Source organism: Brassica napus, chromosome A6 (assembly GCF_020379485.1).
Source record: "Brassica napus cultivar Da-Ae chromosome A6, Da-Ae, whole genome shotgun sequence".
In the NCBI taxonomy this organism is placed as follows: Eukaryota; Viridiplantae; Streptophyta; class Magnoliopsida; order Brassicales; family Brassicaceae; genus Brassica; species Brassica napus.
The window spans coordinates 24,474,370-24,501,326 of NC_063439.1; the positions used below are offsets into that span (position 1 = coordinate 24,474,370).

At 33.0% G+C, this 26,957-nt stretch overlaps 8 protein-coding genes across 10 annotated transcripts; 6 read left to right on the plus strand and 2 right to left on the minus strand.

Annotated features, from left to right (window-relative positions):
- The first annotated feature begins 5,456 nt into the window (after positions 1 to 5,456).
- Positions 5,457 to 7,347, plus strand: LOC106352354 (AAA-ATPase At3g28510-like). Its single transcript, XM_048735342.1, has one exon. The coding sequence runs from the start codon at positions 5,474 to 5,476 to the stop codon at positions 6,212 to 6,214; it is 741 nt and encodes a 246-aa protein (XP_048591299.1). The 5' UTR covers positions 5,457 to 5,473; the 3' UTR covers positions 6,215 to 7,347.
- LOC125610031 (AAA-ATPase At3g28510-like) lies at positions 6,284 to 7,009 on the plus strand. The gene is made up of 2 exons (XM_048781683.1): positions 6,284 to 6,422; positions 6,582 to 7,009. The coding sequence occupies exons 1-2, from the start codon at positions 6,284 to 6,286 to the stop codon at positions 7,007 to 7,009; spliced, it is 567 nt and encodes a 188-aa protein (XP_048637640.1).
- Positions 7,348 to 9,625: 2,278 nt separating the features above from the next.
- LOC125575941 (AAA-ATPase At3g28510-like) lies at positions 9,626 to 11,516 on the minus strand. Of its 2 annotated transcripts, XM_048735344.1 has the most exons (2): positions 10,661 to 11,516; positions 9,626 to 9,954 (listed from the first exon to the last, which is right to left on the minus strand). In XM_048735344.1, exons 1-2 carry the CDS (start codon positions 11,331 to 11,333, stop codon positions 9,737 to 9,739), a joined length of 891 nt encoding a protein of 296 aa, XP_048591301.1. In that variant the 5' UTR covers positions 11,334 to 11,516; the 3' UTR covers positions 9,626 to 9,736. The 2 variants fall into 2 exon arrangements, with proteins under 2 accessions (XP_048591301.1, XP_048591300.1); XM_048735343.1 differs by having other exon boundaries at positions 9,626 to 11,516.
- Positions 11,517 to 15,257: 3,741 nt separating this feature from the next.
- On the minus strand, positions 15,258 to 16,661 carry LOC106414669 (60S acidic ribosomal protein P2-3-like). The gene has a single exon (XM_048735345.1). It carries the CDS (start codon positions 16,644 to 16,646, stop codon positions 16,143 to 16,145), a length of 504 nt encoding a protein of 167 aa, XP_048591302.1. The 5' UTR covers positions 16,647 to 16,661; the 3' UTR covers positions 15,258 to 16,142.
- Positions 16,662 to 17,955: 1,294 nt separating this feature from the next.
- LOC125575942 lies at positions 17,956 to 18,865 on the plus strand. The gene is made up of 2 exons (XM_048735346.1): positions 17,956 to 18,301; positions 18,654 to 18,865. Exons 1-2 carry the CDS (start codon positions 17,956 to 17,958, stop codon positions 18,674 to 18,676), a joined length of 369 nt encoding a protein of 122 aa, XP_048591303.1. The 3' UTR covers positions 18,677 to 18,865.
- Positions 18,866 to 20,485: 1,620 nt separating this feature from the next.
- Positions 20,486 to 22,687, plus strand: LOC106411593 (probable prolyl 4-hydroxylase 7). 2 transcript variants are annotated; one of them, XM_013852382.3, is made up of 8 exons: positions 20,486 to 20,728; positions 20,837 to 20,923; positions 21,003 to 21,060; positions 21,155 to 21,259; positions 21,654 to 21,711; positions 21,810 to 21,985; positions 22,068 to 22,128; positions 22,244 to 22,687. In XM_013852382.3, the coding sequence occupies exons 1-8, from the start codon at positions 20,553 to 20,555 to the stop codon at positions 22,543 to 22,545; spliced, it is 1,023 nt and encodes a 340-aa protein (XP_013707836.2). In that variant the 5' UTR covers positions 20,486 to 20,552; the 3' UTR covers positions 22,546 to 22,687. The 2 variants fall into 2 exon arrangements, with proteins under 2 accessions (XP_013707836.2, XP_048591304.1); XM_048735347.1 differs by having other exon boundaries at positions 20,570 to 20,721; positions 20,833 to 20,923.
- Positions 22,688 to 22,916: 229 nt separating this feature from the next.
- LOC106411592 (transcription factor MYB35) lies at positions 22,917 to 24,273 on the plus strand. The gene is made up of 3 exons (XM_013852381.3): positions 22,917 to 23,147; positions 23,234 to 23,363; positions 23,448 to 24,273. The coding sequence occupies exons 1-3, from the start codon at positions 23,015 to 23,017 to the stop codon at positions 24,154 to 24,156; spliced, it is 972 nt and encodes a 323-aa protein (XP_013707835.2). The 5' UTR covers positions 22,917 to 23,014; the 3' UTR covers positions 24,157 to 24,273.
- A 98-nt stretch (positions 24,274 to 24,371) lies between these two features.
- LOC106415618 (putative rRNA methyltransferase YlbH) lies at positions 24,372 to 26,679 on the plus strand. The gene is made up of 10 exons (XM_013856371.3): positions 24,372 to 24,630; positions 24,713 to 24,801; positions 24,902 to 25,000; positions 25,184 to 25,288; positions 25,370 to 25,474; positions 25,560 to 25,698; positions 25,783 to 25,898; positions 25,988 to 26,044; positions 26,117 to 26,304; positions 26,411 to 26,679. Exons 1-9 carry the CDS (start codon positions 24,462 to 24,464, stop codon positions 26,192 to 26,194), a joined length of 957 nt encoding a protein of 318 aa, XP_013711825.2. The 5' UTR covers positions 24,372 to 24,461; the 3' UTR covers positions 26,195 to 26,304; positions 26,411 to 26,679.
- The last annotated feature ends 278 nt before the right edge of the window (positions 26,680 to 26,957 follow it).

Sequence of the window (26,957 nt, forward strand, 5' to 3'; positions counted from 1 at the left end):
TTTTTTTTTTCTTATGAACACGCTTGCACTAAATAAGCTTCCGAGGTCTTTTTCAAAAAATGGAGTGGGAGATAGCCGATAGCCAACCAGAGAAAATTGTGACCATACCAAAACAAAAAAAAATAGAAAAGGCAAAAAGAGTATATACAGTTCTTTGTGGCAGGACTGATGGTTGCTTGAGGATCAAGTTAGCATAATTTCATCTCTGCAGATTCGGCCGTAGAGAATCTCTTTGTCACATAATCAAACGGACCAAGACTTACCTGAACAAATGTATATGTTTCCATAGAAAAAAAAAGTTTAACTAGTCTAGTGGATATCACAGACTATAACGACTATAAACTTCTGAAAGACTCTTGGTTTTAACCACCAAGGAGTAAATAATACAACTTTGGTTTGAGGTAATTGCTAATAATCTTTTATGTGAAACGAATTCTCATAGTCACCAAAAAAATTCTTATATCACCACCACGTTACATACAGTATTTGATTCTTCCACAAGTAGCCAGGACCAGAAACTAGTTTGGTCCCCACACCCTAGCTTCGAGATCAGTTAGCATATTCATAACTTGAGCAAATAAACCAAAATCTTTGAATACTTTTGGGGTCTCAATTGGCAATCGCATATTAGGTAAAATAAATGGTGCATAATTAAAATACGGCACAGTTCTATTATAGTTCATATGTTAGGCTTGATAAATGTGGTTTTAATAGAATAAATGATGTCGAACAATATTTGATTGGTAAAAACATTTTGTGGTTTCGCTTGATAAATATTAAATATAATGTGATATATTATTTAATTTACAACTTTTTATTTTTAATTTAAATATTATAAAAATTTCTTTTAGTAGTGAACTAGATCACCATTTTGACGAATTTGGCCAAAACTGTAACTAATTTCTCCAGCTTAACTCAAATATGGTTTCTTAACATAAATCTAAATCAAATAGAGGAATAAGTCATGCTTCGACAGACTGGTTTAGTCCAACTTTTAAGTTGTTCTCCCAAAATTTAAAACAGTACTAAATTAATGAGATTAGCCGGTTGTGATTTTGTCATGTTATAGTTGTACGTATAAAACATCATTTAATTTTGTATATGTAGAAGTACACATCGCTACTAACTTTTCTATACACTATATAAAGTCATTCAATAAGATCTACTGCATTAATTTAAAATGCATAGAAACTAACTAAATTTACTAAAAATAGTTATATTAGATCAGTATAACATTAATATGTATTTGTATTAATCTATATAATTATTTAATATATATTAACCATATTATCAGTTTAATTTAAATCCAATGCCTTAAATTAATTAAAATTTTACTTTACTTTACTTTTTTTGTTGTAGAGAAAAACAACTTATTTGAGAGAGTTGAATTCTAAAACATTTTTTAGGTGTAGAATGAATGTTCTACTACTGTTCAATAGATCTTTATATAGAGTTTTATTATTAAAACTAGGCAAGGAACCCGTGCGATATCGCACGGGAACTCATTTTGTAAAAGATAATATGTCATATTTTATATGATTGCTTTTAGTAAAATACATGTGTTACAAAATTATTTTTCATGCAGCTATATTTCTTTATTAATAATATTAAAAATCTATATTTTATTTATAGATTAACTATAATAAATTTATAAAATTTTCAACACCAGGTAAAATATAAATTTAATCATTTACTAAATTTATAATGTAATTTATAAAGTTAAGAGATCTTGTTTGGTAATTCATGATTTGTTTGAAACCACATAAAAATATATATGTATGGTAAAAAAAGATTACATGGTGTAGTTAAAATGCTCAAATTTAGGAAAAAGCATAGTTACATTTAGCGAGAAATTTTTACAAATGAAAAAGATAAGTTATATTCCAAGATGTAGAGTTGATTTAGTTCGATATATAAATTATATTTCATCAAAATTAATTTGAAAAAATTGGTTGATTAAGAATTTTTTTACAAAATATAGTATATAAAATGATATTTTCCACGAACCAGTTGGAAAATTCTCTCCCATAATCACACAACACGAAACTCATGAATATGGACTATTTACAGTTTTTTTTTAAATTTATACGGAAGGGCTATAACTTCAAAATGTAAAGTAATTATTTGAAGATAATACATTACAATATATTTTGAAAAAAAACATATCATTACAAAAAGACACCTAATGCATTATGAAAACCTTCTATAAACACATATTAATACGTTGTTAGAATGAAAATACATTTAAACATTGCATAATGAAAGACACATAATTAGATAAAGACACTAGCTGGATACTCTAACAAAAAAATTAAACTAATTTTTTTTTATAATGAAAAGAAACAACTTAAAATAATGTATTTTAAACAGAAAAACACATCTAAACATTTTTACAACTTTTTCGATAGTTACATACAAAAAGACACATAATTATTTTAAATTAATTTAGGGGGCGACTGGTTTTCCCGCTACCACCCGCAAACGCAGCTTTTGCGGTTGGTTGCGGTTGTCGGCGGTTTGCAACAATCATTCAAATCGCTCTAAACCGCTTCAACCCGCTTCAAACCGCTCTAAATCTCATAAATCCAAAAGCTGACTCCAGCTAGCGTTTGCGGTTGCGGAAGGGTAAAATTTTTTTCTTTTTTTTAAAACAATATATATACAAAAGTAAAAATATTTAATAAAAAATTTAAAATTGAAATTATGAAAATATTAAAATATATCTATTATATTTTAATTAATATTATAAAATTTTGTAATAAAAAAATTTCAATAAATTTTCAAAAATTAAAATTATAACTTTCTAAATATAAATTTTATATTTATTATAATTTTATGATTTTTGATATTTTTATAATTATATTAAATGTAAATATTGTTAATTTATTATTTGACTGTTACCGCATTTGGTAGTTAACCAGTCATAAGTCACCCGCAAACGCACCAATTTTTAACCGCAGTACCAGTCGTACAAATCTCTTAAAACCGCTAGAAACCGCAACTGCCCGCATCCACAAACTCCCGCAACCGCAACCGCAACCGCTGCGTTTGAACCAGTCAGACCCTTAATCTCTTATATATATATATATATATATATATATATATATATATATATATATATATATATATATTATAAAGTCACACAACATTTTATAGATTGTTTTAAACTAATATTACTTTTATAATGAAAATACACAACCGTTTATAATAAAAAACACAACCTTTGAGATTATAAAAAAAAGTAATGAAAGTAAAAAGACAAAAAGACACAAAAATGTGATGTAGGTACAAATATAATTAGATCTCAAATGAATATTTACCTGTAGATGTGTTTACATGTTTGGAATATATGTCGGCAAAATTACCAAATTGTATAATAATGTATACATAAATACGTAGAAAACAAAATGATATAAGCTTCCCTTTTAAATTTCTTCATTAACTTCTGTTTCACATAAAATTCTATCTCTTTGCCATATAAGAAATGTCTACAATTAAAGTTGAGTCTCATCTTTTGAAACAAATTTCTAAAATTATAACTTTAAATATAAAATGGGTATACATTTTTATCACAAGCATACCTCTTTCACGTTAAAAGTAACTTCGGGTTTGTGATAATAAAGCTCTCATTTTTCTGTCCTTTTGTGAAAAACTAATCTACAAAATAGAAATATATTTTGATGACATGTTCAGTTTATATTCTTTTGAGGAAATGAGAAGAATGAACTTTGAATACTGCAATCATAAAATTTTGTCGATTTTCTTTGAGACACTCAAAAGCCAGAGAAGATGAAACTGCAGATAAGAAGACATAGAAAATGTAAAGTTCAAAAAAAGACAGAGAAAATGTAGAAAAGGAGTTGACATAACTGGAAGTTACATAATTCATCGTGTGATGATGGTAGTTTGTGAAAATAGGGATTTAATCTTTTTGGCAGTTACAGAAAAATATTTGTGATCAACGAAGGTGCTAAAATTATAATTTTTGGATTGTAAACACATGAGTAAAATCTGATTGGTCAAATAATTTCTACTTCAGTATATAAAGGATATTGAAAAGACACAACCGTAGAAATTCACAACACTTCGAAGTATACAAATAACATAATCTCACACAGAAATATAAATAGATTTGAAAATCATGACTGCTAAAAGATACAACTTTTGATTTAAAAATAGAATGATGCCCCTTTGTTGAAAGTACACAAATTTGAGATAAATAATTTCTTAAACTAATAATTCTAGAAAAATACTTACTGGTTTAACTATCTTTTAAAAGTAATTTGTCTTTTAAAATATTTCAAAACACTCTTAAAACTAATAATTGTAGAAAGAAAATTTTTGGATTAGTTATGCTATTTTGACTTTTATAATAGAAAGACACATCTATTTGAACTAATACATTAAAAAAAGAATATACGTAGTCTACAGTTCTTGGATGTAAAATACATTCTACGATGAAAAGACACATCTAAATTGCATATTGAAAAACAAATTTGCTTTGAAAATACCATAATAAAAAGATACAAATTATAGAAAGACACGTCCTTTAATAATTTGACAATTTTAAAATTTATTATATTTTATAATAAAAAGACACGACTTCCAGAATTAATTGGGAATTTGTTGACAACGTTTGATTTGAATACCTTCTAAAAATTTATAACTAAATGCATAGAACCCTTTTTCACCATTTTATTATTAGTTAGATTACTGAAAATTTTACTTTGAGAAATGTATAGACATGGACTATTTATAGATTTTAAAAATCTGTTTGAATAGTCACATCTTTTCAATTTAAATAGTCACATCTTTTCAATTTAAAAGTATTCATTTGTAAAGATATTTATCCGAATAGTCACAACTTTCTATTTTTTCAAAAAAATATTTATCTATTAATAACCTTTGGAATTAATCTGGATTAATGAAAAAACACAACATTTAACAAGAGACACAACTTTTAATAAAAAGACACCTTAGTGAACAAACACAACTTTTATTAAAGAAGAGACACAATCTCTTATAAAAAGACACCTTAATGAACAAACACAACTTTTAACAAGAATTGTGATCCCTATAAAACACACACAATGTTTGGAATTAATCAGGATTCCTATTATTAGTAGATTATTGTTTTAAAAGATCGAAAATAAAAAAGCTAATACTAACCAGTGTGGATTTCACTAGACCGCTGGTTAATATCTGCTGGTTACTGTCTTTACTAGCTTATTTTGTCATTTTTTTGCAAGTGAGTTTTTTATTTGTTTTACAATTTACAACGAAGCCGCATTTAAAAACTAACTCGTGATTGGTGCTTTATCGCTGATTTCTAAAAAAACGCTTTGAAAATCGCATAATACTTTCAGACAAATTCGTACTCAAGAGTCAAGACCATGAAAATTTCGTGAATAAAAGTATTACAAGTAAATAAATAGAGAGATTGAGTGGTTAAGTGGTTTAGTCGCAAAGTCTCATGAGAAACCAAAAGAAAGAAAGCAAAAAGTTTCTTGAACACACAAAGATGCGTGAGACCGGGGGAGTTTGGGGGTTCATAGGCTCCACAATGACAAGCCTTATGTTCTTCTGGGCGATCTACAAACAGTTCTTCCCTTACCAGCTCCGAGTCCTGATCGAGAAATACGTTTACAAGTTGATGAAATGGGTGTCTACTTCTGTTCACATCAAGTTCAACGAGTACACAGGTCTCAAGAAGAGCGAAGCTTACAACTCCATCCGCAACTACTTGTCCTCCAAGTCAACGGCCCGTGCAAAAAGACTCAAGGCCAACGAGAAGAAAGGCAGCAAATCTCTGGTGCTTAGTTTGGACGACCGCGAAGCGGTCGAAGACGTGTTCAACGGTGTGAACGTGAAATGGTCTTCTCACGTGAGCAAGCGTGAGGATCACTCCAACGCGAGCTCAGGTTCTGAGGAGAGAAGGTACTTCACTCTCAGCTTCCACATGAAGCACAGAGAGATGATCATCGAGAGTTATCTCGACCACGTTTTGAGAGAAGGGAGAAAGATCGAGTTCAAGAACCGAGAGAGGAAGCTTTACACCAACAACAAGAGTCACGGTTGGTCTTTTAAAGAAGGCAAATGGTGTAGCGTTCCTTTTCATCATCCAGCTACGTTCGAGACTTTGGCTATGGATCCCGTGAAGAAAGAAGGGATCAAGAAGGATCTGGTTAAGTTTAGTGAAGGAAAAGATTATTAGAAGAAGGTTGGGAAGCCTTGGAAGAGAGGCTATCTCTTGTTTGGTCCTCCCGGGACTGGTAAGTCTACGATGATCTCTGCTATAGCGAACTTCTTGGAGTATGATGTGTATGATCTTGAGCTGACGACGGTGAAGGATAACTCAGACTTGAAGAGGTTGTTGTTGGATACAAAAAGGAAGTCTATAATTGTGATTGAAGATATAGATTGTTCCCTTGGTGTTACCGGGCAGAAGAGGAAGAAGGAAGAAGATGAGGATCAAGAAGAAGAAGATGAAGAGGGTAAGAAGAAGAAAGAATCATCTGAGAGAGAACGGAGTAAGGTTACTTTGTCAGGGCTACTAAACGCTATTGATGGGTTATGGTCAGCTTGTAGTGATGAGAAGATTATGGTGTTTACTACCAACTTTGTGGAGAATCTTGATCCGGCTTTGATAAGGAGAGGAAGGATGGATAATCATATTGAGATGGGTTATTGTAGGTTTGAAGCGTTTAAGGTTTTGGCTAAGAACTACTTGGAGATTGAGTGGCATGAGTTGTATGGAGAGATGGAGAGGTTGGTGGAGGAGATAGATATGTCTCCTGCTGATGTTGCTGAGAATCTGATGCCTAAGTCTGATGAAGAGGATGCTGAGGTTTGTCTTAGGCGTTTGGTTAAGTCTTTGGAGGAAGAGAGGGAGAACTCGAGTAAGTTAGCTGAGGAGGAGGAGGAGAAAAAAGCGGAGTTGGAAGCTAGGAGGAAGAAGAAGATGAAGAAGAAGGCAGATCTGGAAGTAAAGGAGAAGGCGGCAGATTAAGAGGAGAGGAAGTAGTTAGTTTGCTTCTACAACAAGAAAAGTTAGAAAGAAAGGATCGTTTGCTTTTGCTAGATCACTAATCATGTTTTAAGTATTTAGTTTAATGAGTATTTTTAAGACTAATCATGTGTTAATGCTTTCTTTAGTATAAGAGTATTTTAAGATTGATCATGTATTAATGCTTCTCAAGGTGTCACATTGCTCCACTTTGCTCCTGTCTCAAGCATCTTTGTGCTTGCGTTTCACGAAACTCTTCTCTTTTTTATTTCTCTGGAGACTTTGTCTAAGTTGTGCTCTGTGTTTGGTCTCTTTGCTTCTTAACCATTAACTCTCTATTATTACACGGGAAAACGGCTTATTCATGCCCGAACTAGAGATTGCTGAGAAAATACATACCTCAACTTTTACTGCAAGTCAAAACATACCTACACTAATCAAAAATTTAAAATTCATGCCTGAATTATGGATCAATAAAAAAATACATACCCCAACTCTTATTGCATGCCAAAACATACCTTAACTAATCAAAAATTTGAAATTTATGCCTAGTCTTTAGAAGTCAACGCCAATTTCAATCTATACTATTATTTGCGAAGTAAATTTTCGCAACGGAGCTCTCCCGTTAAAAATTAGAGTAGCTAAAATCTATGTTACCCCTAATAAATTTTTATATATATTCTATTATATAATAAAATGAATTTTATTTGCGAAGTAATTTTTCGCAACAGAGCTCTCACGTTAAAAATTAGATTGGCTAAATTCTATGTTACCCTTAATGAATTTTTAAATAAAATGAATTTTATTTTAAAAATCTTATATATTTTTTAAAAATAATTATGATGATTCTTATATATTATGTTGTTATCTTAAAATAATATTTTACTATTATAAAAGTAAAAAAATTAAAAGAAGTTATTTTTTACAATATTATATTTAAAAAAAAGATAATTCTTATATATACAAATATATCTTAAAATCACTTCTTAGAAAATATCCTTATACAAATATATTGCTCCATTAATATTTACTTAGATATTATTTTTATCTTAAATTTTAACTTTCAAAATAGTAAAATATTATTTCAAGATAACAACACAATATATAAGAATTATCATATATTTTTAAGAAAATATAATATTGCAAAAATCATGTCTCTTAATTTTTTTTACTTTTACAATAGTAAACTATTATTTTAAGATAACAACACAATATATAAGAATCATCATAATTTTTTAAAATATATAAGATTTTTAATATAATTTTTTATTATTATATAATAGAATATATATAAAAATTCATTAAGGATAACATAAACTTTAGCCACTCTGTTTTTTAACGTGAGAGCTCCGTTGCTATAAAATTATTTCAAAAATAATAGTATAGATTGAAATTAGCGTTGACTTCTAAAGACTAGGCATAAATTTCAAATTTTTGATTAGTTAAGGTATGTTTTGGCATGCAATAAGAGTTGGGGTATGTATTTTTTTATCAACCCATAGTTCAGGTATGAATTTTAAATTTTTGATTAGTGTAGGTATGTTTCGACTTGCAGTAAAAGTTGAGGTATGTATTCTCTCAGCAACCCCTAGTTCGGGCATGAATAGGCCGTTTTCCCATTATTACACTCCTGTCACAACTTCTAGGGTCTCAGAAAGGCCACTGCGTTTAATATTATTTTGATAATAAAAATGTTCATATGTTATAATGAAATTTATTGTAGTATTGAGGGACGCTAGAAAGTTGGGTTCGTATTCAACATATTGTGTTCACATGTATCATTGGTTACATCATGAAGATATGAGCTTAAAGTCTTGAAGCTAGATGTGTGGACCAATCTGATTTCTGAGTAGTGAGTGTTAACCAATTCTGAACCAAGCAACAATAAAGTAGTAATGTAAAAGTTTTGTTGCTATTGAGAAAAAGCTTTGGTAGTGAGCATTCATATAATTTCTAAACCTTTAACTCTCTGTATATTATACTCATGAGTCCTATCGCAACTTCTAGGGTCTCAGAAAGGCCACTACATTTTATTTTGATACTTAAAATGTTTATATATTATAATGAAATTTCTTGTATTATTAAGGGAGACTAGAAGCTTGGGTCCGTATTCAACATATTTTGTTCACATGTAGTTTTCATTTTCGTTGGTCACATCATGAAGATATGAGCTTTGAAGCTAGGTCTGTGGACCATCCTGATTTCTGAGTAGTTACTGTTAACCAGTTATGAACCAAGCAATAATTAAGTGGTAATGTATAAGTTTTGTTGCTATTGAGAAAAAAGCTTTGGTACTAACGACTACTGAGCATTCATACAATTTCTTATATACATACATTTTTTTTTATATCAACCATCAAGGTATTAATTAGCATTACGCCACGTTGAGGTCTATCTATACATTGATTCTTAAACATTTTTTTTTCTTTTTGGTGGGGAATAGATCTTACGTAAGCTTGGGAACATGCACCAGGTTTTATAGTCTTTCCGTTTTTTTTTTTAAATGGTGTTTTAGGTTAATCATACATATATATTTTTAAAAAATATTTTTAAAATTTTCGTTTTCTTTCCAATAAAGTTTCACAACTTTTATTTTTACATAAAAATTATATTAGATTCAAAAATATATTTCATTAATTGAAATATAAAACATCAATCTTTTAAATATAACAAAAAAAATTATATAACATCATAATTCTTACATGGTACACCAGAGGTAGACAAAATACATTATTTTCCTTGCATCTTCTTAGTTGGTACCATTGCTCTCATGAAGGTCACTATTTTCTTCAGAACCCTTAACTTTCTTATCTTTTTCCTCTTTCTTCTTCTTCTTCTTCTTCTCCTCTGCTTCCTCTTTCTTCTTTCTCCTTCTCTCTTCCCTCTCTGCTTTACTCTTCTCTTCTTCCTCAGCCAACTTCTTTGCCTTCTCCTTCTCCTCCTCCACAGTCTTCACCAAACGCTTGATGCAAACATCCGCATCTTCCTCATCAGACTTCGGCATCAAAGTCTCCGCAACATCAGCAGGCGACACGTCGGTCTCCTCGAGCAACCTCTCAATCTCTCCATACAACTCATGCGTCTCAATCTCTAAGTAGTTCTTAGCCAAAACCTTAAACGCTTCAAACCTACAATAAGACATCTCAATGTGGTTATCCATCCTTCCCCTCCTTATCAACGCTGGATCAAGCTTGTCCACAAAGTTGGTCGTGAATATAATAATCTTCTCGTCACTACAAGCTGACCATAACCCATCGATGGAGTTTAGTAGCCCTGAGAGAGTCACTTTACTCTGTCTCTCACCTTCCATCTTCTTCTTCTTCTCTTCCTCTTTCTTCTTTTCCTCCTCGTCTTCTTCTTCTTCACCTTCCTCCTTCTTACTCTTTCTCTGCCCCGTGAGATCTAGTGAGCAATCAATATCTTCAATCACAATAATAGACTTGCCTTTAGTATCAAGCAACAGCTTCTTTAACTCTGAGTTATCCTTCACGGTGGTTAGCTCAAGATCATACACATCATACTCCAAGAAGTTCGCTATTGCAGATATCATTGTTGACTTCCCCGTCCCGGGCGGACCAAACAAGAGATAGCCTCTCTTCCACGGCTTCCCAACCTTCTTGTAATAATCTTTCCCTTTACTAAACCTTACCAGATCCTTCTTGATCCCTTCTTTCTTCTCAGGATCCATAGCTAAAGTCTCGAACGTCGCGGGGTGATGAAAAGGAACATTACTCCACTTACCTGACCTCCAAGCATACCACTCTGAGCTCGAGTTATTAGTGAAAAGCTTCCTCTCTCTGTTCCTCAACCCTATCTCTCTCCCTTCTCTCAAAACATGAGTTATATAACTCTCAATGATCATCCCTCTGTGTCGTCTATGGAAAGTAAGAGTAAAGAACCTTCTCTCGCCCGAGCTGCTTCGACCATAACCACTAGACTGTGTCTGAATCTCCTTCACATTCGAATACCACTTCACCTTCACACCATCAAACACATCTTCAACCTCCTCGTGGTCGTCCATGCTGAGCACCAAGGCCTTGCTGTTTTTGGATTCGTCTGCCTTTAACCTCAGGGCACGAGCCGCGGAGTTGGTGGATAGGTAGTTGCGTATCGCGTCGTAGTTCTCGCTTCTTTTGAGACCTTCGTCTGTGTACTCGTTGAACTTGATGTGGACGTAGAGAGAGACCCATCCGATCATCTTGTATGCGTATTTCTCTATGTAGCTTCGGAGATGGCGAGGGACGTATTGTGAGTATATCGCCCATATGAACATGAAGCTCGTCACCGTCGTGCCGGTTATTCCCCATATAGCTGCGGTATCAAGCATGTTTTTTTAGGTTGCTTGTGTCTCAAGACTAGTTGCTTGTGTCGCAAGAGAGAGATTTGTGTGTTTACTCTTTTTTTGCTTACTATCTTGAGACTTTGCAAGTTTGCTCTGGTTTGGTTTCATTGCTCCATTGCCTCTATTTATAATACTATCGAGGAAGATGCCACAAAATATCTAATTAATTTAGAGGAAAATGAGCATCCCTTATATATTAAAGGAGAAGCATTGTAATAAATGCATTCACACTATAATAGATACGTGGCAGCCTCACAATGATTTGATAATAAATATGCTAATGCGTTCACACTATATTCATAAATGTGTTCACACTATATATTTTGTATTTTTTTTTAATATAAAACTCATATGTATGGTTCCAATAAAACTTTAGATTTTTCGGTTCGAATCAAAACAAATAACGAATCAAAAGCTAAACTATATATATATTATTTTTATTGTTTACCGATAAAGTTGGGCAAAATATTTATAAGTTTTGATTCAATTCGTTATCCGTTTTGAATTAAACCAAAAAATATGGATATCCGTAACTTTACGAAGCAAATCAATTACTAAAATACAATTAAAGAAAAGCAAATCACAAATACCAATATTTTTAAGAGTGATTATCAAATTCGATCTATTATATGCATATATATACATATATGTACAGAATTATATATATATATATGTTATATATATTATAGTTTATATAAGTTTTACAATATTTTTATAAATTAAATTTACTATATTAGGTATTAAAATTTAAAAAGTAAATAATATTTTATTTTTGTAATAAAACGTTATGATTAAATTTTCAATTAATTTTTAAATTTTATTTACGGATCAAATCGGATATTCTTTAAAATTCTAAATCATTTCGGATATCATAATCACCGACTATCCAAGTGGCTAAAGATTGAATCGACATGAATGTTTCCAAATACTCGGATATTCGATCTGTGCCACCTCTATTTACGGATACAGTTGATTTTTTTATATAAAAAAATTCACTAATGTCAAGGCCGTTTTACTTTTTAATTAATTTTAATTTTATCTTTCATGTATTATTTAGAACAAAAATGTCATTAATATTAATTAACAATATCTTTATATATTTGTCATTTATTTTTATATACTTTTACATGTGCACCTTGATGTGAATACTTTATAAGTATTTACCACTACTGAAATATCTATTTTTTTTTTGGAAGTTGAAATTTTTTTTTTCTTAATGCTTCTTTCACTACCGACCAAATTGTAGTGAAATGATTAGTCTTAATAATTTTCTTTTCTTTTTCTTGAACTATTATCCGTTTACAAACTATAATATGAAACCACTGGTTCGACATGACGATTATCTAAAATTTATAACATAAAAATAAACAAATAATAATAATTTTTTGTTTTTACCGAAAAAACTAAAAAATCAAACATTATAACAGAATAAACCAAAAAATAATTTAAAACCGAACCAATATCCAGATTAAACAGATTTAATATGTTTTTATTAAAAATAACAAAACTAATAATCACATTCCGCGCAAGGCGCGGGTTATTACCTAGTAGATATGTATACGATATTACTATATTATTTAGTTTCCTAATTAGTTTTAATATACTTTTTTAGGGTTTATTACATCAACAAATAACGTCACTTGGCCTTGTCGGTTACGATCTCAAAACTTTTAGGTGAAAATTGCTTACGTAGGCTTGCTCCTGGCATCTTGCGAGGAGCCACTTATACATTTTATAGAATTTTTATACTCTCTCTTTTTTTTTACCAAAAAAAAAATCATTACTCTTTTTATTTTGTTGTATTATAAGTCTAGTCACGGTTGTAAAATAGTACACCTTCGACTACACGTTGAACTTTTTTCCTTTGTCCGTTTATGAAAGAGTTAACAGCTAAACCTCACTGACGTAAGATCTACGTTTCTTTATCTTTTTGTCTATGAACTTTGGAATTTAATTTCTCACATAAAAGTAGCTTTTACACAAATTAATATGCGACGTAATGACATGTTTTACACAATGACAGATTTTCATTTATTTGCTTTAAGTGGTAATTGGATCTGAACATATATTAGGTTCATCCGTTATCTTCAACTATAATCGAAGTAGCTAAAAAGGAAAGAGCGATCGCTATGAAATTACATTTACATCCTAAGTTTATTAATCACCACAACACCACATGCAGATTATATACTCACGAAATTACGATAAGAAAAACATAATTATAGATTTAAATAGTAACAAATGGTTTACGGCTAATCAATTAAATAATCACACAAAAACATTGTAAAATCAAGTTTTTATTGTCGTTTTATCGATGTCATTTAATTTGTTAGTATACGCGGGTGTGCTTAGAGAAGCATGCTTACTTGGGATGACGTCAACTGAATTAGAGCTACAATCAAAATGGGCTCTCTGGAATTTTGGTGGGGTTGTTCAAGAAAAAATAAAGAATATTGGTGGGGTATGTCTGACCAAAGAAATCAAACATAACCAAAGCTTTTGATTGATTAGCTTATACATACAGTAGCAATTCTACAAATTAATATATATGGTAAATTAATAAATTTATTCGGTCCCAAGTTAGACCGGTTCAAAATATAACACAAATTGATAAAATAATATTCTTTAAAAAATCATACGTAAACAGATGGTTCCATTAAAATTTAAAATTAATTGATTATATATAGATAAAGTAGATACAAAAAATTGTATTGTTTATTTTATATTCACAATAGAATTTATCTCTGTCTTTTGTTAACATTTCAATATATTTTTGATAATATTTAATAAAATTATATTTAAAACAAAATTTATAAACCATATTTTATATATACAAAATAATATAATAATCATTAGGAAAGTCGTTTTTTATTTAATTAATGCATATACGGTAAAAGCTAAAATATAATATTTATAAATCAATAATTTTATAAGTAAATAAAATATTATTGTTCTAACATTACTAATTTATAAAGTTTTTATTGTAGTTAGAATTATAAGCTAACTAGTCTTTTGTTGTATTTTTAAGTTTATTACTCGGCAATTGTCAATAATAGCACCTTTTGAAGTTTATGTCTCAAAATAGCACTAGAAGGAGAAAGTCACAAAAATGACATTCATTAAAGGGTAAAATATCCCTAATACCCTTGATTTAAAATTAAATAAACAAACAAAAATAAAATAAATAAAAATAAATAAAAAAAAAAATTTATAGTTTCTAATCTTTTTCAGATTCGAAATTTTTATTTTTATTTTTTTGAAATTTTTTTTTCGAAATTTTTTTTTAAATTTTCTTTTTATAATTTAAAAATACTTTTTGAAACTGTTTTTAAAATTTTTATTTTTTATTTTAGTATTTATTTTTTATAAAATTTTAAACCATAATTCCAAAACCCCACCCCTTAACTCTAAACCCTAAAGTTTGGATTAATTAACCCAAGGGTTATAAGTGTATATTTACATCTTTAATGAAACCTATTTTTGTGACTTTGAGCCTTGAGTGCTACTTTGGAAACAAAAACTTGGTTTGGTGCTATCTTTGTCTTTTTCTCTTTATTACTCTCTCTGTTCCTAAAATATTTTCTATGATATTCACATATTAAAAATATACTAGTAATTATTTCAAAATTTATTATTTACATTTACTATATACTTTGTAATAATTATTAACCAATAATATTTAATTAATTCAAATTTTTTAGATAATGTTATTTAAAAAATATAAAAATAATTTTTAATATGAAATATAGATTTGTGAAACAAGAAAAGAATCTAGTAAATTTTATTGTCAGAATCAGAGAATTTTACTAAAGATGGATGAAATAAAAGTTTAACGAAACTAAAATATTATAAAACCAAAACCAGAATACTCTTCCTCTCCCCTTTTAGTTCAATATTTTGATTAATAAGTTCATTAATATTTTTTATACTAGTTATCTGAGGTTCAAACCAGAAAATGTAAAATAGTGCATGACATACCATCGAATATTTTCAGTGGTAAAATTGTCGGCGGTAAAATCACGTAGTATATTTCATAGCCGTAATAACATAATTAACCGGCTTCCAAATGCGCTCAAGAAATTGGGCTTAGTGAAAAGCTCATTAAGAACAGAGTGGAAATCCCAACTCAAAAGTGTCGAGCAGTAATTCTTGGCGCAAGCTTAGACCACCATCATCATCATCAACTAGAAACGAAGAATTTCTTCTCACAGTACAAAGAGACAATTCGTCAAAATCGTTGAGCCCTTTTCCATTATACACTCAAAGCGAGGGAGAGCTTTAAAATCGGAAATAATGGAAGTAAATAAGAGCAGCTCCTATGTTGGCATAACTTTCACAATTAGTTTCTGAGTCTAGCTTGAAGAAGCTGGTTCATTTTAGTTTCTAGTCTACACAATGGATTTCTCCCAAGTAAAAACCCCCCAAGGTGGAGTTTCATTTCATAATTTATAAGACTTTGCGTTTCGCAATGGACATTTATGTTGATTGTTTCAAGGTGTAACATTCAAATCTCAAAGCTTGACAGACTCAAGCATCAGATGCAAGTGGTCTACAGGATAATAATGTATAACAAACGAAATAAACATCCTAAACAATTAACATGTCTGGTTTGCACATGTCTATTACTCGATTTAGAGCTCTTGGTAAATTATAAAGACGAGTCATAATTCGAGCATCAGATATATTTAATTAAAATACTGAAATTATCCGAAGGTAGCAACAACGATCCATCCATAGAATCCCACATTAAAAACAAAAAATAAAAACCTGTTTAGATCTTAAAAGATCAGATCCTCAATCAAAGAGACTCATCATGCCTTCACCATCATCCGACTCCTCTTTCTCTTCCTCAACCTTCTTAGATTCCGCCGCTGGCTCAGCCGCGGAAGGAGCGTCGCCTCCTGCTCCAGCCACCATAGCAACAGCTGCACCACCGGAAGATAGAGCCCCCATCTTCTCCCTTCCAGCCGCGATCAGCTCCGTCACGTCGTGATCCTTCACCAGAGAAAAGAACAGATCCGTCTTCGCTTCGTCGAACTCAGCTCCAACGGAATCGAAGATGTTCTTCAGATCACCTTTGGTTGGGTTCTCGTTTCCGGCGAGTTTCGCGAGGAGAAAAGCAGCGATAACCTTCATCGTTCCTCTTCTTCTTCTTCTTCTCTGCACGAACGGTGAAAAACAAAGCGTGTTACTGCTAGGGCAAAGCTGTGTATTTATAAGAAGTGTCTTCCCCATAATGAGGAGGGTTAGGGTTTTTCGGACGTACGTTACACGAAAGAAAGCCATTAATGGGCCCATGCTGTTAATGAACTTTAATGTAAGCCCACTAATATTGGAACCAACTTACAAAACTTTTCTTTTCCGGTAAAGTAATTTCACTGAAATTAAAACGAGTTTACAACATCATTACATAAACTCCGAAAATCAATTATTACATAAGCAACATATATTACAAAACGATAAAAACCAAAAAAAAAAAGAATTTAACAATGATTTCTTTAAAAATTTTATTCGCTAATGAATTATTTAGTCATTTTTGATGATCGAAATATTGTAAAAGTGAAATTTTCTTTTGTAGAAACTTCAATTTCACAGAACCCATTTACATTTCGTCAACAGTTTGATGCCAATTAGTCTTTACCAATGTCATCCAAAATAATAACTACTTCCATCGTTTGTATTCGATCATAAAATATAGATTTTCTATTGTTTTCACATTTATTAAAAAAACTCATTAAATCACTATAATGAATGTTGTTGTTTGTAATTTTCAAATTTTAATAACTTTTAACCAATAATAATTTAATAAACTTAATTAATTTTATTGAAGTTTACAATTTTTTTTATAGAAAATAGAACATTTATCTTTGTGAAACAATTTTTTTTCTAAAACATGTATCTTAGTGAAACGGATGGAATATCATTTTTTCGTATTACACAAAAATTGTCACTTCAAAATTTCAATCAAAATTATATTACTTACAACTAAAAATTAATTGTAAATTGCATTAATTTTATAAATAATTTTATTTATCTCAAATATTATTGTTCAAAATATGTGTAATTAATAACAACTTAAACACATTCTAATAATTTTCTTAATCTATGTAAAAAATATCAAACTGACACTTAGTAATTAATAATCTCCAGATCTCAAATAAACATTAACCCATCATAAATTTGATATTGACAACTTACAAAACTTTATTTTATTTAGAGAAATTGCACCGTACACACAAGACATATACGCTAATTAGGTAAATGCACTATTTACATTATCGAGGATGTCAGGAGGTGTTAGTTTTACATTTCTAACCTTGCTCACTTCATACTCACATCAACCGGTTACCTACTGTTCTTGTAATATAATTTACTTCTTTAATTATTTATTTTTTATTACCCAATCCAACACGTTACCTTTTTTGTGTCAGGCACGTAGATTTTTTTCAGTTATCGAAACTCGGTTATTGGCTTCGTAGTTGTGCATATCAAAAGTCTCTCACGTCATCCCCTTTTATATTAAGTTCTGTTGATCCATTGTTCTACTTCAATTCAACCATTCTAAATTAGATCTCAATTTTACACTTCAATCCAAAAATAAATTCAGATGGATGGAAGCGATGAACCTCCCTCTCCGCCCCCGTTTCCTCCTAGAATGTTTGCGCTAGGCGATGAACCTGTCGGCGTTACTCCTTACCACAAACCTACATGCATTCGGAAAATTCTCAACGCCCTCGAACCAGATGAAGCTCAGACTATCAGGGAGACCCAGTTCGGAAAGCTTGTCGAAATTGCAGACAAACCCTCGTTTTCTGGCCGGTTTGGTCGGTTCCTGTTATCCCGACAATTGAAGGTGGCGAAGAAGCACGAAGTTCGGTTTCTATTTGCTGGCAAACCGGTTAGATTCTCACAATTGAAGGTGACGGACCGACAATACAGGTGGAGAAGACATGGTAAGCCATCCTCCTTTTCTCCAGAATTATCCATATTTATATTTGGATTTTGGCATACTAATATTAGCAACAATGCACTCCATAATAAATTGCTACGAATGTACTTAGCTTTTATTCATAAAGATTGCACACTATGTTTTGTTTGATCTGCCAAAGACGTTTGTTTCCCGTTTTGTTTGGATTTTAATTTGCTCATGTTAGCAACATACTTTTGCTCACTACCTTGCTATGAATTTTCTTAGCTTCTATTTATAAATATTGCTCTCATTATGTTTTGTTTGAACTCTACAAATTGCAACACATTTTCTTGTTTTTATTTTTTTTAACATTGCTATTCATGTAAATGTTTCAGATTCCAGTTACCGACAATCGTGAGGCTGAAGAAATCCGTGAGGGTGATGGGACCGACAATACAGGTGGAGAAGACATGGAAAGACATCCTCGTTAGTTTCAGAATCGTCCAAATTTATATTTGGATTTTGAAATACTAATATTAGCAACAATACACTCCACACTACCTACATTGCTACGACTGTACTTAGCTTCTATTCATAAAGATTGCAGACACCATGTTTTGTTTGGACAGTCAATGATGTTTGTGTCCCTTTTTGTACTGATTTATCTATATATAATAACGAATCCTTGTTCTCCCTTATCAACTTCCTTTTTGTAGCGATGACACTCCATAACTAACTTTAAATATATTCATCCAGTATTATTCTTAGCCGGCTACAAACGATTCAAAGACGTTAACTTAAATAATTGGCCACAATGACAATGGAGCAAACTAATATTTTAGTTAACTAGACAGCTTCTGTAACTAGTATTAATAAAATATCACGAAACAAGATTCTGTAACTATAAAGTCTACAATCAATACACATAAACGGAGGAGTGGTATTGGTTTTGTTAACTAGACAGCTTTTTTATGGTGAGAGTTTGCTTGTTGGCTTCCTTTTATAGACAAACCCCGTTAGCAGTTGAGAGTTGACGCTACACCTGCATAAAAAAGTGTTACACGGTCACTAAACGGTATAGCTTACAATACTTTATTTAACGCGCTAACATATCTAACAAATCTTCGACACCAATATTTGCTAACTAATTTAATATTTTAACACAGGACCAGTGCAAAGTTTCCTTTAGTTTGTTAATAACCTTTTTAGCATATGCAATAATCTTCCGATATACATGCTAAAAATTCTAGAATATCTATTTAACATTCTTTTTAGCGGTTATTACTTTTTAAAGCTGGTTACCTTAGATTTTTGTTTGCTAACCTAAACCCAAAAACATGCTAACTTTTTGCTAAATTTGCTTGATTTACCCAAAGGTAAGCCGTTGCCGGACGGTCTAATCGGTATTCCACCGAAAACATACTGGAGACAGGAAAACGCGACAGAGAGAATTTGGCTTCCACAATAGCTTGATTCAGCACAGACGAAATCAAAAACAACGCTTCAAAACATCAAACCCAGAACCAATCGAATCAAACAAATAAAAGCAAACGAAAGTCTCAAATCCTTGCATGCAAATCAAAAGCTTGAAGATGATTGAACCCTAACAGAGAGGGCAGGATGAAACAAATCGATCTAAGATTTTGATCCGATTGAAACCTTTCTAAAAGAGAAGCGAGGTTGATTCAGAGAAACTGAAAAAAAAAACAAATAAAAAAAAAACAAAACCAGACAAGACATTGCCGAAGACAAACCTGATATACGGGTTGAAAACCTCACCAGATTGATCAAGCATGGGAAATAACGCAATTCTCTCTCTCTCAAAAATAATAGAGGGAAGAAAGAGAGAGAGATCCATTGCTTTTCGCTAATTACTTTTTATTTCATTTAGCTTATGACCTATTATCACCGGTTTTGTCGTGATCTCTTTTTTATAGACATAAGGTCAGTTTTGACATTTTCTCTATGTTGGATCCCCACAACTTTTGTGTCATAGGCATTTGCCTAATTTGCTACTTCTTATATGATATTGGGCTAATTCACTCTTTTATTTATGGCAACAATTTCTTAAAATTAAGTGCTGTCTCGTAAGAAAGAGTTAACGAAAATCTAGTCAAAGGGGAATTAAAAAGGAAGGCAGGAAATTACAGTTGGCGCTCCCTCACTCGCTTACCATCATTTAATACATTTAAAAAGGGGATGCAATTGTAAGATCTCAAAACTACAGGGACAAATTAAGAAGAAGAATATAGTTGAGGGGGTAAGAATTGAGAAGAATACAAATTCGTTACTAAATGTCTGGTCTTCGCCACCAAAAAGAAAAAAGTCTTCTCTTTTTTTCTCAGCAGGGAAGGGAAAAAATGGATTCTCGAAATTTTCTCGCGTTTTCGCTAAGTCTTATCCTGATTTTCCCTCCAATTTCGTCTGCTTCCATCAGATTCATCCCTCGATGGAGTAGTAGTAGTAATAGGTAAGGTTGTCTCTCTCTCTCTCTAACGATGAATGATGTTCTTTCGCATTGGTTTGACTGATAAAGATTTGTTTTTTTTTCTTTCTTTTAATTGGTTGGGGTGGGCAGAGAAGGGACAGTGATTAAGCAGAAGACGAGTGCTTCGTCTCTAGTTATTGATCCAACTCGTGTCACTCAGCTCTCTTGGACTCCTAGGTTTCGTTTGTTGCTTTTGCTTTAAAAAGTCTGAATTTTTATTGTTTTGATTACAAAAGTATGTGATGGGTTTCTGCAGGGTGTTTTTGTACAAGGGACTTTTAACAGATGAGGAATGTGATCATTTCATCAACTTGGTACTATCAATCAAATCATCTTCTTGATTATTTTTGTTTGTTTGTTTGAGGACTTAGTGATGATCATGGAACGTTATGAGACTTTGTGTTTTAGGCGAAAGGGAAGCTTGAGAAGTCAATGGTTGCGGATAATGATTCAGGTAAGAGCGTGGAGAGTGAAGTGCGCACAAGCTCTGGAATGTTTCTTTCCAAAAGACAGGTGAGAGCTTCAGTTTCTATTACTCATAACATGTGTGAATCAGTAAGGAAAACATGTTGGCTCTTGTAAAGGTTTTGAATGATCTGTTGTGGTTTTAAATCTGGTTCCGTTTGTATGTTTTGTTTTGTGCAATCAGTTGAATTTTATTATCATGTGTTTTCTGAGGTCTAATCTTGCTTTTGTTTCTATTTGACTAGCTTAACTTCACCAAATAAACAGATTAGTTCTCTGTTATTAATACCACCAAGTAACACTATCTAGGATGGTCTTCTTCTGTGGTTAGAAAAAGTAGCTTGAATGCTAATCTGGTTATTCTAAAGGTTTTCTGTGATTCACTGATTGTTTGACCCTTGAGCTTGAAAGCATGAATGGTAAAGATTCTGTGTCGGTGCAGGATGATATAGTAGCTAATGTCGAGGCTAAACTTGCTGCATGGACTTTTCTTCCCGAGGGTATTGTTTGAGGCATATGTATACTTTTCTTACTTTATCTTTAGTAGCAGAAAAAACACTCATCTCTTCTTTTTTTTTTTACCTGTGTTGTCTATCAGAAAATGGAGAATCAATGCAAATACTGCACTACGAGAACGGTCAAAAATATGAACCGCATTTTGACTTCTTTCACGACCAAGTAAACCAACAGCTTGGTGGTCATCGGATCGCCACCGTATTGATGTACTTGTCCAACGTCAAAAAAGGTGGAGAAACAGTGTTTCCCATGTGGAAGGTAATAACGACATATGTATCACATGATTTAGATTTCATTTCTTGAGTGGCCTCATTTGAACACTGTTCATTCATTCTTAAAGGGAGCAACAGCTCAACCCAAAGACGATAGCTGGACCCAATGTGCCAAACAAGGTTATGCAGGTAGAGAAACACATACATGTGTACTTTATGTATTCTTCAACATGCGTTTGCTTTAAGTATGATTCTATCTTTCCAAATGGTATATTGCACAATCTGAGAGTGTGTGTCTTTGCAGTGAAACCGATGAAAGGGGACGCATTGCTATTCTTTAACCTTCATCCGAATGCAACAACAGATCCGAGCAGCTTACATGGAAGCTGTCCAGTGGTTGAGGGAGAGAAATGGTCAGCAACCAGATGGATTCATGTGAAGTCGTTCGAAAGACCGGTGTCCAGGACAACTGGGTGTGTGGACGAGAACGAGAGCTGCGAGAAATGGGCAAAGGCAGGGGAATGTAAGAAGAATCCAGTCTACATGGTGGGTTCAGAAACAGACCAGGGATATTGCAGAAAGAGCTGCAAAGCTTGCTCATCTTAAGAACCAAGTAACAATCAAAGCTCTTATTAAAAAAGGATTGAAAATTTTTGTGTGTAGAGAAAAAACCTTTGGTCTATATAAGCAAAAATGTTTGAACACATACTAAAAAGAATAATAATAAGCTTCTCTGGTTTCATGTTTAGTTTATTTGTAGCATCAACCTCAAGCAAGGAATACATGATAACTGATTATGTATTAATAATATACGTGATGTAGTGTACATGAGATGATAGTTGTCTAAACTACGTCATGCACATAGAGACTCTTATATTTCTAATGAAGTGTAACAATCATGCAATTACCGTTAACTAGGAGCCTTCAAGCATGAGATCCTCACCTTTTATTTCTCTCTCTCTAGACAAGTCTCAGAGCTTTTGCATTGCATCATTCTATTTCCATAAAGCCTTTCTTGTGGTACTTCCACACAGCATCTTCTCCTTCTCTCCTGTCTCTGAATAACCCACAAAAAATGGGAAGGCCTCCATGTTGTGACAAATCAAATGTCAAGAAAGGTCTATGGACTGCAGAAGAAGACGCTAAGATCCTCGCTTATGTTGCAATCCATGGCGTAGGAAACTGGAGTTTGATCCCCAAGAAAGCAGGTCTTATTCATAAGCCTCTTCTTTCATTTTAAGAACTCTTCAATGTACAAGTCTGAGAGTTTATTTTTTTTTAACTTTGGGTGCAGGTCTGAATCGATGTGGAAAGAGCTGTAGATTGAGATGGACTAATTACTTAAGACCTGACCTCAAACATGACAGCTTCTCTCCCCAAGAAGAAGAGCTTATCATTCAGTGTCACAGAATCATTGGCAGCAGGTTACCTAATTGCTAACTAACTTTTTAACAATGACAAAAAATCTATCAAACTCTACTAATAATAATAATCTCTGATCCTCTCAGGTGGTCTTCGATTGCGCGAAAGCTTCCAGGAAGAACAGACAACGATGTGAAAAACCACTGGAACACGAAGCTGAAGAAGAGGCTGGTGAAAATGGGGATAGATCCGGTGACTCACAAACCTGTTTCTCAGGTCCTTACGGAATTCAGAAACATTAGCGGCCATGGAAACTCATCCGAACCTTTTGTCAGAAACTTCAAAACAGAACCATCTAACAACTCTATACTCACACAATCCAACTCAGCTTGGGAAATGATGAGGAACACAACAAGCCATGAGAGCTATCACAACTCTCCTATGATCTTTACTCATCCCACTTCATCTGAATTCCATTTCTCTAACCATTCAAACTTTCCACTCAATGGAGCCACATCTTCATGTTCTTCCTCGTCATCTTCTGCTAGTATCACGCAGCCAAACCAAGGGGCTCAGGCACCGGTTACAACGTTCTGCTGGAGTGATTACCTTCTCTCGGATCCGGTTTTACCTCTTAGCTCTCAGACACAAGTAGTGGGATCCTCAGCTACTAGCAACCTCACTTTTGCGCAGAACGAAAACTTCAACAGCCAAGGAGAATGCAGCTCTCAGAAGATTGCTTCCAAGGCCTCTGGAACATGTCATTCCGCAAGCTCCTTTGTGGATGAAATATTGGATAAAGACCAAGAAATGCTGTCACAGTTTCCTCAACTCTTGAATGATTTCGATTATTAGAACCTTCCTTATGCTATTGTTGTTGTTGTTACTGCTTCTCTTGTAGCTTAAATTCGATGTTTTATGATGTTTCAGAACTACTTTCATCTAGTTTTTCAATAAGTTATACTATCTCTTCTCTTTATCCAAGTTTCTTGGGATTCAATTATGTAACAGTCTCTAAACATACAGAGCTCAAATAAGTTTACCACTTTTATAGAGAAATAGACCCTCTGGCTAAGGAAGAGGGTCTTAGTTTATTCCTATCCTTCGTGCTAAGCTCTTTTAACAGTCTCGCGAGCTTCAAAGTCGAAACCTTTAGAGCTATGGCGGTCGTGTTATCTTCTACCATAGTCTCTCCACTTGGAATCAACATCGATATGAGTAAGAATCTGGGTGTAAAGTACTCTTCTTTCCCCAAAGTTCACCTCTTTAGTGTTTCTACTCCACTGCGTACTCGTAAACCAGTCGTCACCGTCGCCTCGAGCCGTAAAAGTGCGAAAGTTTGTTTCTTTCAATGCTCAAATACATATAGACTTCTTTGTTTAATACCTTGTGAGGTTCATTTTGAAATCAGATATAGGAGCTGGTTTGGCAAGCGAGGATAAGAAACTGTTGCTGGAACGATATGGTTATGATGCTACTGAGTTTGCCTCTCAATCCAAGGTTCATTACTCATCTCTCCTCTGTTCTTATCTGATACAGTTGTTGAGAGATGTGGAAAGTTGCTGACTTGCTGTTGGGTTATTTCAATACACGTTTGTAGAAGTCTAGAAGAAAAGAGGAGGAAAGGAGTGGAAGGAACAGTCAAAAAGAGGAAGAAGTTGTTGCTGTACAGCCAAGAACAACTCATAGGTTACTTCAGGTGTGCTTTTGCTCTTGTTTCTTGGTGTTTTAAAGCGTTTAAGGGTTTTGTGTTGTTTGGTTGCCTCAATATGTGGAGTTGTTTTAGGTTCTTGCAGGTGTGTATTTACTTGTTTGTTGGTGTTTTAAAAGCATTTAGGGGTTTGTGTTGTTTGATTAACCTCAATGTGTGGAGTTGTTCTAGGTTCTTGCTGGAACGGCCAAACGAAAGAAGCTGCTTTCTCTTAAGGGAATGGATGTTAGACCTATGATGGAAGTTGTCAAAGGTGCAGCTTTTGGGATTCTCCAGGTAATAGATTAGAGATTTCACTTTTTTTTGTGTGATGAACATTTCAAGACTGATTCTAAACCCTCTTGGCTCTTTCTTTAGGCAGCTGGTGGTTGTCCAACGTCTCTTCGTCCTGGGAGGTGGTTGGATTTGTACAGCGGTACAGGATCCGTTGGAATAGAAGCAATCAGCAGAGGATGTTCTGAGGTAAGAAAGGAAATAAATAAAACTGTAAATGGCAGATGTTTGTTTTGTATGATCTTGTTTTTGATTCTCTTTGGTTTCTCCACAGGCACATTTTGTGGAGATGGATCCTTGGGTTGTTTCAAATGTTCTACAACCAAACTTGGAACACACTGGGTTTGTTGAAGCTTCGGTTATACACACTGCTCGTGTCGAAAACTTCTTGGAACGTGCAGATAAATTAGTAGGCATGTCTTGTCTTTTTCTTGAAGATGTTATTTACTTTTTGCAAAACTTTCAGCTTTTTTTAATAGTATTTTGTTTACTATCAGGTAAGGATGGAGCGTTTGATTATATCAGCGTTACACCACCGTACATGGAGGTTGATTATGAGGTTCTGATGGATCAGGTTTCTAAGTCCCCAGCAATTGGCGAGAATACGTTCATTGTGAGTAGCTTTCCTTCTTAAACCATCTTATAAGTGTTTTTGGGTCACCATGTGTTTATTATGTTCACTTGGGCGTATTCTGGTCTTAGGTGGTTGAGTACCCTTCACGAACCACAATGCTTGATTCATGCGGATGCCTTGAAAAGGTAACTATTTCCCTTGCTGGTTGTGTAATGAAATGGGGTTGGATGAATGTTGATTAGAGACTTTTTATACAGATGACTGATCGAAGGTTTGGCCGGACACATCTGGCTATATATGGACCCAAATGGGCTCAAAAGCCAAGAAAATCTTGAATCCAGAGTGAATCTCAGCAGTCACATGTGGCCATTTTCTCGTTTAAAGGCATTGAACAGAGGCTGGGATTGAAGACCTGTAGTTTGTTCCAACCTTTGAATACTATAGAGTATGTTGTTTTAGATGTAAATAAATAAAATATACAAGATCATTTTTGTTTCTTCCTGTCACATTTTTCTTACTGTCTCAGACTTTCAGGTTATATTCTTTTGCAGGTGCCTTTGTACACTGATCGCCATTTTGTTTGTTGCCAAGTCATAAGAGGGAAACAAGTTGCAGTGTTATGATAATTTTAAAATCGGTACTGGTGTGTATGTCGCCTATGTGTTTGTGAAGCAGAAATTTAGTTGTACACACTTTGAGTATATGATGTCAGTTAGAGTTTTCTCCTTTTTCCATTACATATGGCTTCTCTTGATACCTTTAAGCGTGAGAGAGCAACTTGCTATACATAATTTCTAAATGTATGAGTGATATACATCAATAACCATCCTAAGCATAACTTCTAACTTAGATAAAACCTTTATGGAAGTGACTTAACAGAGGTATGTACGGAATCCTTCTTACTAATTTATTCTACTCTGGTAAGGAACTCTTCCATTGAGCATGTTACTTGAAGTGAAATATTGAGATGTCTTTGGTCACAGAATCCCTGTAAGAATCAATACTGGAAGGACACCATCCTGATCCCTAACAGATATATAGTAAGAAAATTGTGGGGCCAGGTCTGTTTAAACTTTGGCTTTACTATGTACAAGGGCA